This window comes from Mauremys mutica, chromosome 5, assembly GCF_020497125.1.
Source record: "Mauremys mutica isolate MM-2020 ecotype Southern chromosome 5, ASM2049712v1, whole genome shotgun sequence".
Classification (NCBI taxonomy): domain Eukaryota; kingdom Metazoa; phylum Chordata; order Testudines; family Geoemydidae; genus Mauremys; species Mauremys mutica.
In genome coordinates, this window is record NC_059076.1 from 118,626,238 (window position 1) to 118,638,344 (window position 12,107).

The 12,107-nt window shown below is 37.5% G+C and overlaps 1 protein-coding gene across 1 annotated transcript in view; it reads right to left on the bottom strand.

The window, feature by feature from the left end:
• JAKMIP1 (janus kinase and microtubule interacting protein 1) overlaps window positions 1-12,107 on the bottom strand; it is a 206,087-nt gene that overhangs the window by 38,148 nt on the left and 155,832 nt on the right. The window contains exon 6 of the mRNA XM_045018166.1: window positions 237-446. Within this exon, the coding sequence (XP_044874101.1) occupies window positions 237-446 (210 nt within the window). The remainder of the gene's footprint in view (window positions 1-236; window positions 447-12,107) is intronic.

Below are 12,107 nucleotides of genomic sequence, written 5' to 3' on the forward strand. Positions count from 1 at the left end.
GGTCTAAATTCAAATGTTTTAAACATTCTTCAAAATTCAAGAGACGTGGAGTTTTTGATACTCAAAAAAGTGGAGTTATTTTTACCACAAAAGTGCAACGTACAGTGCTGTTACCAGTGCAATGCTCCTTTGGCAAGAATTAAACAAAACTCACAATTCCATGTTTTCAGAGTATGCGGAAACGCTATGAAAGCAGATACAGTAACTGACCTAGGAAGACCATTTGCATCTCTTACCGGGCTTCCCATCATTTCAGTGATATCCCCTACTCCAGGAGGAAGTTCCTTCTTCGGGCTACCATGGTACCGTTCTGCCTCCTTTACTTGGACAAGCTGTTCATCCAAAGCTTCTTTCTGAAGGAGCAGCTTTTGTGCATGGCCCGCCTGGACACCAAGATCTTTTTCCAAAGCTAAAATCACTCTGTCTTTGCCTTTTATCTCATCCATCTGCGAGAAAATGGAGCCAGAGAGAAACTTCTGTAACATCTCCAAGTATTTACAACAGGCAGCAAAACAGACCCACAAAAGAAAGTTCTGCTCTCAAAACTACAGTGGCCACCTAATTGTGACTTTAAAATCAAGCTGCAGCTACCTGAAATAAACATTCTTTTTCCTGCAGAAAACGTCAGTCTTCCATTTGCTAAGGTCCCAATCCAATGCCCATTGAAATCAATGGTTACTTCAATAGAGGTTAGAGTAGGCCCTATGTAACGAAGTGCTGGAAGCTAATAAATGAGCCCGCACTCTGATCACTTAGGCACCAATCAGCTCCCCTGGAGGTGGCTGATTGGGGATATGCAACTAATTAGCTGACCAGGCTAGTGAACCAATTAGCCATCAGATGAGAAGTATAAAAGAAGACTCAGGAAGGCAGTGAGGGGGGAGGACCTGGACTAGCTGAGCCTCGTATGCACTGAGTTCTCAAGGAAGGGAGATGCCTGTTCATGCTTGGTCCAGTAGGAAAGAGCCAGAAACCTTGCAAATACTTTGCTGCACAAGACTGTATTGGAAATGGGAATATAAATAAATTCATATAATTTGCCACCTACTGATGGAGTCTGAGAGGTTTCTGGGGCTTGTCCTATTATGAGGTAGGAATAAAACAAAGAGAAAAATGCTCTCTCTTTGAGGATGCATAATTTCTCTGGACAAAAAAAAAGAACCTTTCGTCACTATATTCTGGGAAAGATATTCACCTGTGGTGCAGAGGGCCAGGAGGAAGCCAATGTACCATTTAAATCCCAACTAAGCCTTATTTTGAGGCTTAAGTGATACATCAGCCTCCTGCTGCCCCTCGAAGAGTGAATTTCAGACATGACGACTCTATCCACAGACAAAAACGCTGTTAAACCAAAATGTGTACATTTAATCCAAAATTCAGAAACATACCTAACTACCTTTCTTCTTGCTCCTTGTGATAAGATTAAAATGTAGATTAGTCTTTGAACAGAATGAAAAAGAAAATGTTTTATATCACAGCACTCTGAATGGATGAGACGCTATTTCAGCATGGTAGGGAGAAACGTTTCCCTAAATCCTATCTATGGTTACCCAAATGCGTTGCTCATGCATCTCAAAACCACACAGAGCGTACTACCAGCAGTAAACTACTGTAGCCTACACTGATGTGCCCCTCACAGCATCAGCAAAATTGACTTTGGTAATATTCCAAACACTAGGGGAAGTGGCAATCTACACTAGTTACTATAGAAACAGATTTCTTAACATGTACACTAACAATGTACCATATATTTATTGGGAATGTGCTACATGCTTTCTTTTTCAGTTTACTGCCTCATTTCCTTCCTCCCTTCAAATGTAAATCCATGGGATCATTAGAAAACCCCAAATTAAGTCCATTAAGTCATATCATATGTAACATATTCTTTATCCCAATCCTACATTAAGAGTGCATTAACCTTAAACAGTCAAGTGCTCAAAAGTCAGGAAATGCCAGAATTAAAGTCGTCCTTGCAATTGTAACACTAGTGCCTTGTACGTTTGCATTGCAATAAATTCTTTATTACATTATCACAGACTATTTGTTTGCCTAGGGATTCTTGCCTTACTCAGTTCCAGTGAATGAGGCAAGGCTATGCACTGACTCAGGCTGGTATCTTACTTCAGACACTACAGAAGTTGGACCCTGTGAAGCAAATGGAGACATGATCCATGATATGAGGAAGGACAAGCTTGTTGTTAAGAAACTGGACCGGTCCCAGAAGATCTGGATTCTACCACCACCTCTGCCACAGATTTCCTAAAGGACTCTGGGTAAGTCACTTAATTGTTCTGTGCCTCAGTTTACCCACCTCACTAAATGCATGAGGACAAATTAATTAATGTTTCTAAGGTTCTCAGCTTTTATGGTGATGAGTGCAAAAAGGAAGGGTTCTCAAAAGAAAAAATTCTTATTCATGGAACGATTTGTATGATGTGTAATCTTTGAAGCAGGGAAACAAAGAACAACAATAACAAAAATATTGAACAGCTGCCTTATTCACTGAGCACCATCCATCAAGTGCACTGAACCCGGCAGTGGTCCTATGGGAAAATAATATCTGATCATGGAACTAAACACTGACGGCAAAATTCTGCTGTTAATTACACAGGTGCTGTTCCCATTGAACTCAATGAGAGCCACTCCCATGCAACAGAAAATAGAATCAGGCCCTGTAACATAATGCATATGCATAAGGAGGAAGAATTTAAGTTGCATGGAAAGCCTTAATTTTAGCAATGGCCATCTTCTGGGCGCTTCACTTTACAACCCTAATGTTCTTTTAATTTAAACTTTAAATGCAATTTCGTAGCTGTTAAAAGAAAAATGAAAAGACGTTTCGGCATGTGTTGCTATTTGCTAAACAGCAGCCGAATGCTCTGTTCTATGCAATACATACAATCATTGAGGAAGAAACTCAAGCCCATGTCTTTTTCCATGTACAACTTCACAAATCATATTCCACGAGCCCACACATATTAAAACTGAAGTTCCATGAAGCAACAGAAGTTTTGGGGTGTGTGGCGAGGGACCAGCGGGAGGGGTGTTAAGCAGAAAAACTGCTTCCCTCCAGCCCCGTCTTTTTCCATGCTTAAAAACTGAATCTATTTTGGTGAAACTTTCAAGCAAAAATAATCACATTTCAGTCAAAAAAGTTAAACTTCAATAAAGTTACAAGAAACTGAAATGACCTGTTAGACTGGAAATGTATGGGCAACCTATTTTTTAATACACACATACTAATATATATATATATGTGTGTGTATTAAAATTATATATATACACACACACACACCCCTACACATGCTGTAATGCATGTTTCATTACAGCCACAAAGAGACAGAAGAGGAAGATTTTAAGTAATCTTGCACAGTTAATTCAATTCATAAACAAACAGAACAGTGGAACAGTTGCAGTTAGATACCCATCTGTCTTATGTTGCTATGAGCAACAGTAGCTCCATGTTAAAAAAGAAACATATCTGAGGATGGAATAATGGAAGAGAAACTATTGTTATCTTGGAAGGTTTTAGACAGACAAATTGGATCTTTTGATGGTGAAGGAATAGTGTGTCTATTTATTGGGTGAATCTATATTAAGAAAAACATTTAAATATGCATTTTGTATCCAACTCTCCTCTCTTGGATTCTTTCATTTCTATCTTTACGAAGGGAGAGTTATGAAATATCTGATGCAGTATATTTTTTAATGACAGGTTAATCCTATTTCAGCAGTTTAGGTCAAAATTCAATTCCCCCCTTTCCTCAAATGAAGAGTTTCACCTTTGATCTGTTCAACATAAGTAATGCAATATAGCTGCTTCCTCACATTCACAGCCTCAACCTGCCTTCACCACTGTCTCAAAGATTTCTGCCTTCCTTTCACCCTGACCAAAAAGCAGCAGACTTCTCCATTTTTACTTGTCTCCCCATTATACACAAAGACTAACGCATTGCCATGGGGACTACTGTGCATTCAGTCTAACATAGCCTATACCCTTGTGAAGAAAAAGTTAAGTGTTGCCCTCTGACATTGCATATAGTAGTCCAGATCTTGGCTACATGAGCACACATACAAGTCATGTACAAGTGTGCACAACCAATACTTAGCATAAATTAGACCAATCCTCTAGCAACTCTGACATAAATCGGCTGATAAAAGCCTCTGGGAGCCCGAACTGTATCCATCAAACAGTTTGGCTTAGGTGTGGTCTTGACACTCCCAACTCCTCTGGCAGCAGCAGAGGGTTGGGCATGCCAACTCTATGCCACTGGAGGATCCCCTTTTGCACAGGAGTGGTCTTGCCAGAGCTGGTCTCACTGAATTTACAGGCAGCACCTGCTGGCAGCATGGTGCAGGTTTCATTTAATAGGGAAAAAAAGAACATATTCCTGTATTAAACTGACTTAACCATAATGAATTTAATCTCTTTGGATACTTTGTTAGGTACTATGCTAATTAAATACAAAAGCATTTTGACAAAGTGCCTGATTCTAATCTCACTTATACCTACCTTACATGACTGTAACACTATTCACTTCAATAGACTTACTCCTGCTTTATGCTGGTGCAAATGAGTAAGCATCATCTCTCTCCCCACGAGAAAAAACCTGCAATGCTTGAGCATTTGAGCCACAATCTGTGGTTCCATTACAGTAACATTCATTCACTGGAACGGATTCTGAATTTGGTTGCATTACATGACTGACAAGATTCTTTCCAAACTGGGCAGTTAGATTTTGAGCTCAAAAAGACACTTTTTCAGTTTGGCAGATCAAGAATGATGCCTGCAACTAAGCCACATAACAGGATGTTATAGGCACTCACCATTGCTCACATTCTAATGGCATTCAAAGGCTTTAGACTATTCTAATCTTTTCGTTTACACAACAGTGTATAGTGCACTTGCACATAACAGTTGTAGGCAGGGAAGAGATGAGGCATCATCGGATTCAAACTGGTTTGAAATTTCTCATTTTGATAACTATAACCTATTACACACCCTGACCCCCAAAGTAGTGTTATGGGGAAAAGAGGGGCCATCCACCAGTGGCTGCAGAAGTATATCAGTGCAGAATCACAGCATAATGTAATTTTAGAGTAAATCCTGTGCAGCTGGTTAAAATTACAGTTTTCTAAAATATCATTGCCAATTTATATTTAAAGCGTGTTTGTTGCATTGTCAAATGGTTAGTTGTTAAATATAGCAATTACTTTTATCATTTTGGTGAGGAGATGGCATTAGTAGTCTGTGTCAACATCAAAACTGGCTTTCTAAAAACAGGTATTTTCCTCCAAACACTGGAAGAAACAACCAGAAATGAACGTTTTGACAATATTCATCTTTCAGACATTGAGACTCAGTACAACCATGTTGAAGAAGATCTCCTTTGGCAAATATCTCATATTTGCATGGCTAACAATAAGATTAAGAAAGAGACCTTTAAAAGAGGAACTTTTAAAAGTTGAAAGACAAATTACCAGAGAATCAAAAGCTAGATTTATCAAGACAGTGACATGCTCAGTTTTTCAAAGTGGAAAAAGCCAGCAGCTGCACTGCCAAGTATAGCATCTTCCTCTCTACTCATCCATCTCAAAGCAATCTCCAAGCAACTGTAGAACAGAATATACAGTGCTTTTCCCAGAAGCCAAATGTTTCTCTATATTACATCCTTGAGATTAAGAATACCATGACAGTGAGATGGATTAGTTGCTGGACAAGACTCCCAAAGAAGAGAGGTGGATTTCAGATGAAGCATTTAAAGGAGGAATTAATAAAGAACAATATCCTTTATGTTGCAAGGGAACAGCTTAGAGGACCTAAATGGTCTCTCTCACCTCTGCCATCTATGATTCTAAAAATACGAGTTGTGAACACAAAATATGGAGTGGGGAAGTGAACTGGTCAATGACTGTACAAACAGACATTCTCTACAGTAGATGTATTTAAAGCATGCTTTGTTGCTAATACAAATAAGAGCATCTAATGCCAAGATCTAGGAACAATAAAAAATGGACAGTTACATTTTTAAAAGTGCCCAAAAGTCCCTTTGTGACTTGAATGACAAGTCATGCAGTGCTTTAAATTTTTTTTAACCAAAATTTTCCTAACCTCCCCCGCTCCCTTTTTTTTTTTAAGATGGCATATAAGCTCTTATGCTTTAAGAGTATACATGCTGATTGTTTTGTAGAAACTTCCCTATGAGCAGGTTATTCCCCAAGTGGTCATTACAAGGATTCTTGCATATTTCTCTGAAGCAACTGGTACTGGCAACTGTGAGAAACAAGATATTGACTAAAAGATGGACCATTGCTCCAATATATTATGGCAATTCTTATGTTCACTGAGAAAGATATTCAAAGTTAGAGAAACCCAAACTATTACTGATCATGGCAGGGAAAAATGAAATGGGGTAGGAAGAACAACTGAAACTTTTAAAACTAAGAGTTTTCTATCTAGATTCCCTGGCTTAAAATACTTCATTCTAAGGATTTCATTCATTACTTCATTCATTTTTATTAAGAAAGAAGTATAAAGAATTACATACTTTGTAAAGAGACATGAAAGATGAGTCACATTTCTGGCCTACCAGTCTTGACAGTGTTATGTGTGAATGCTAAGAATAAACAAGGGATGCTTAAGTTATAATATAGGAGCTTGCAACTGGATCTGCTGGGTTCATGATAAAAAATGTCATGGTGGAATGTTTTATCCTTTAGCTTCTGGGCTGAAGGGTAAAAATTTTCAGAATGTTTAGACAACTAGTAATTGCAACAATGAAATGCCGAATGAGGAAGTAAGGTCTTTGCAGAAGGTCTTGGAATGTAACTGTGAGAAGGTCTCTGGAACAGATGGCAAGATCCACAGCAGAAGGCTTCCCTAACATTAGCAGCAGTGCATGACAGAGAGGCATACATGTTTAAGGGAAAGACTCTGAGCAGTACACCAGGGACTCCACTCTGCTCAGCCCTGCATGACTGCATAAATTGGGGTGGATCATGGGAGCCTCCCCTTTCAAACCCCCTTGTATTCCTGTACAGGGGCAAAGCAAAATTGTAGCCCTTGCACCAAGAGGGACCAAGAATCTTGAGTGCAGCACTCTTGTTTCAGAGAGAGGAACATGCCAAGAGGAGCCCCTTCCCTGCTCTGCAAAGGCAGTGGTGCAGGCTGCATTCAGGATTTGTGTGCGTAGTGCATCTTGTCAAAAGATGGTGCAGTGGCTGATGACCCCCTATACTCCTGGAGTTTTTACAGGAATAAAGTGCCTCTATACAACCATCAGTGTGGGCAGTACCTTAAAGGTGCAATTTAACACATGTAATGTGAAGATGCTGGGCTCCCTAAAATTAGGAGACTGGAGTATTTTCTTAGAAGGTGATTAGGATGAAACACAACATTTGTTTCTGGTGGAGAGTTAATCTTTTGCTAAGTATCAGAGGGGTAGCCGTGTTAGTCTGGATCTGTAAAAGCAGCAAAGAGTCCTGTGGCACCTTATAGACTAACAGACATTTTGGAGCATGAGCTTTCGTGGGTGAATACCCACTTCGTTAGATGCATGCCGACGAAGTGGGTATTCACCCACGAAAGCTCATGCTCCAAAACGTCTGTTAGTCTATAAGGTGCCACAGGACTCTTTGAATCTTCTGCTAGTGGTGTTTTTGTGTTATTTTGTTTTTAAGAAAGATAGTTACCTGAGAGCTCAGAAGGGGAAAAGGTTTCTCTGAACACATTGTATCAATCTACAAGAGTTTTATCCCTTTAAGAAACTGGATAGAACACAAAAGTTTCTAAACTGATTCTGATTACTTGTGCAACAGATACGCATGTTATTCTGAGCTGTTACAGACAAGCGCAGTAGTCTCTGTTAGAGCTGTGTGGAGAATGGCAGTTCCATTTCAGGAAGAATTTAGAGATTTTGAAATTTAGATTCATTACAAAATGTAATGAAAACTGAAAATATTGAAATTTGCCATAGAGGAAAATTCTAAAATTTTATTTATTTGTTTCAAGTAATTGAAAGGTTTCATTTTGACAAAATAAAGAAACTTCACTTCAATTTACACTTTTTATATGTACAAGTTTGTATTATAATGCATAATAGAATACAAACTAGAAAAATAAAAACAAAAAGTCATTTCAAAATACAAATTTTAAATTTTTTGTTCTGACAATGTAAAAAAGGGATGTTGCAACACTTTTGGAACTTTTTTCCTCCTCTTTCATCTAAATGAAATTCCAGAAAAATCTACCTGATTTTGCAATACATTTCAATTTTGACAAAACTACGTATTCTGATGCTGTAAGGTTCTGTCAAAGTTTCTCTGGCCAGCTCTACTCTCTGTGAAGGTGCTGAAGTTATTAATTTATATTATATATCTTCTTGTTTGTTGGAAAACATACAATTGGGGAATATAAAAATAAAATGAAAGGATCTGAAGTAGAAGTTCTTCCTAATTCATATAATTACGTCTTTTGGACTTGGAGGTAATAAGGATATTTAATAATTGTCCATCTAGCTTCAAAGGCACACAGCTGATCAGTGCTGCTCTTGAAAAGAAGCTATTTCTGCTCTGATTCAGTTAACAGCAACAAAGATTTTTTTTCCTTACTGGGATGAAGGTGAAGTAATATCACATTACAGTTCAACCAATGTTGTGAGGTTATTAGAATATATGGTTATACAGTAGCAACAAATAATCCTAATTCATTTAATGTTCAATATTCCAACCTTTGTTAATATGGGCTTGATCCTGTGTCCAATGAAGTTGTCAGGAGCTTTGCCATTGATTCAATCCATGGAAAATCAAGCCCTGTGAGCTCAATCTAACTCTCATCAAAATCAGTGAAAGTCTTTCCATTTACTTTAATCAGAGCTGTTTTCGGGACTTGATAATTAGTAGGACTACATGCACATAATACTCACCAAGTTTGACTGGAGTTTTGCATGTGAAAGAATTGTAAACTCTGGCTATATATGGGCTTTTCTATTAAAGGAATTACAATACCTTTCAAAAACAAACTAAAGTCTAGTTACCTTCAGCATGGAACAGAAAAAAATGAACATTTATTCATTCATTCATTCGTTCAACACACACACGCACGCGAACTGTGTGCCTAACTTGTCCCAAAGTTTATGCATATTACCGCATAAAGTGCAACTGACCAATACTCAGCTTCCCTCTTACTAAAATAGTACAGCAAATGAACAGAGTGCAAAATCAGTGACAAAATCAATTTAATGCATTTGTAATGACTATCTTTTGTATTATTTTCCACAGGAGGCAGCATGAAGCATCCACTGTGTATTTTAACACAAAGCATAGAGAGGTTTGTTCTGTCTAATAAGGGTCCTGCTGGTAGCTGTATCCCCACAGTCACAATGAATGAAGTTGTATTTGTTCTTTCCAACTAATACAGTATAATAATGGTAATCTCCTTTATACAGTCAACAAAAATGGTTTGGATTGTGCTACAAAACTCATCAAGTGTCTGGCTGTAGTGGCGTAGAATGATTTAATACAAAATGTGCATCTCACTGAGTATTTTGGTACCGAATTTTAAAATTCGGTATGTCAATCAAATATAAGCCTTAGTTGACACTCAAGAGCAACTAAGATACATGTTTTAAAAATTAATAATTGAAAAGTTTAGATTGAGTAAAACACTAATTTTAGTAAAATCTGCTGTATAATCAATTCAGTAAACAGAACGTTTTGTCTTCAGTGTTAATCTAAGTTCTATTAAGTTTCTCCACTACCAATCCATGCTGTACGTGTGTGCACTGAAAGATGCAGGAAAAACTGCTTAGAAATGTGACTGTTAATGCAGAGCTCAATCTGGAAACTAAATTGGTATTTTTTCCTCTTTAACAGGCTGGTGGACTTCTTTCTGGTGTAGCTTTTGATAAATGTCAGGTGCAAATTGCACAAGTCACTAATAACGGGTTCGTTACTCAGGCAACTACATATATTTATTATAAGAGATGAGGTTGGTGAATTGCACAGAAACATGAGGACTTTATTGAATACTTAAAATATACAAGTAAAATAGAACTCATAGAAAAATATAATAAAGCAAGATAAATATAACCAAACAACCCCCTACACTGTGCATACTCACAGCCTTATGGATACCCTTAGAAGAGAAAAGGGGAAGAACAGTACACGGAGAGCAGTATGAGTGGGCTTGAGAGTACTAAGACTTCAGCCATTCTGTCATCCCTATGTCCCAACTAAAGGTTAATCAAACACCATATTTTATATCCCCTTTTCCTGACCACGCATGCCTGGGGATCATATGTTTTCTGGCCTTTTGTCCATGTACAGCTGTCTGGGAAACCATAACTGGAGTTCCAATCATTGACACCAGGCATGTGCATAAATATTTCTAGTGTATCAGTGAGGTTAAATTCACGATTACATATACTAAAATCCCACCAAAATCTGTTGTTTCGTCTTTCTGAGCTGTACTTGTTTATCAAAAGCTACATATTGCAAAAGCTCCTACAAACCTAATGACATTAGGTCAAATACTTATGCTAATTTATGCTAAATGCCAGTCCTTGCTAAGCCTCATGATAACCATTATAACACTACTGGGCCTTAATTAAGCTTATTGTATTCCCCTGTTTTCATTATGGCGTTTCTTAAGCAGCTTAATTTAGTCTAACATATAGATTACCATTTATTCTCAGGTATGTACCTCCCAAGATCAGGTCAATATCCAAAGGTCAATACTGGTAAAGGGCACCTTTTGATTTTCAGCCTGGACTGACATTTTCAAACACGCATGTGCAAAGTACACGGTTACTTTTGCTTTAACTTAGATATGCAAAACTTCCAATGCACACATGCACACTGGGGTTACGCATGTAGGTGCATGCATGCCTGCACAACCCTGATTTGCAACTACAATTCAGAGGATTTCCACACTGAAGCTATATATACACAAAAGTGCAAACGTGGCTTTGTGCACATCTGATTGAAAATCTGAGCCATAGTCTACAGTTCCAGAGAAGGCAGCTTGTATTTTTCACTTTACTAAAGATATTTGATAGTTGAGTTATGTATAAACATGGTTATTTCTAATTTTAGGCTTATGTTGTTCACCTACTATGGTAACTGGGGAAATACAAGTACTTAGATATATTAGATAATGTAGACGAGGGATATAATACAGTATTAGGTAACATTTTTAAAAATACGATTTTAAATTGTTACAAATACATACATTGCAGCTAATTTTCTTATTACTATTCACATTGTCTCCTCATTGTATTTCTCTCTCCTAGGGCAATGAAAAAAAAACTTTCCAGTTTCATCTCTCTGGTTTGTTCTGGTAAAATTCATTTTCAGGTTCTCATACATTAGCTAACATGAGCTGCAGTGTTTGGATTCCACATTTTGCAAGAGAATGTCTGCTTTTTAAAAAAAGTTGCCATAGGATTTTTTTTTTAAATAATGAAAACATTTCTATTGCTCCTGTCTGAAATCAATTATATGAATAACACTGATATGAGCAAAAGTTTTATACAGAATTTATTTTAAAATATTATTTTATGACTGTACTTTTTATAGGTCAGTAGGAGTCTACAGAAGCATTGCTTATGTGAAGAATTTAATTTTAATAATATCTGTACATATATGAAAGCTCATTATCCAGTTTTCAAAGCTCATTTTCATTTCAGCTTGCAAGGTCCACACCTTCAATAAAAAATGAATACAGCTTTATTTTATTGTATGTACAGTCTGCTTGTTTTCAGATAATAGCCAACATGATTGACAGATAATGGGTGGATACTGTGTTATCGTCTTTCATATTAGTTTTCCTGGTTGCAAACAAGGGAGGCCAAATGCTTGGACTGAAATTACTTGAGGGTGTCAAAAATCAGTCTTGAAAACTGGAAGTGAGCCTCAGCAATAACTATGGAGAGACTAGCTTTTTACTCTCATCAAGATAAAGCATGTATTTGTCCAGTACCTTGTTACATTTAAAATGACTATAAGGCAGTCAGATTTTGAATCCTGAGTTTGATCCTTTACTCTCAGGACAGTCCTGGCTCTAAGGCAGAGGGCGAGCCTTATTACAGTGCAGTGATCTGTACTGT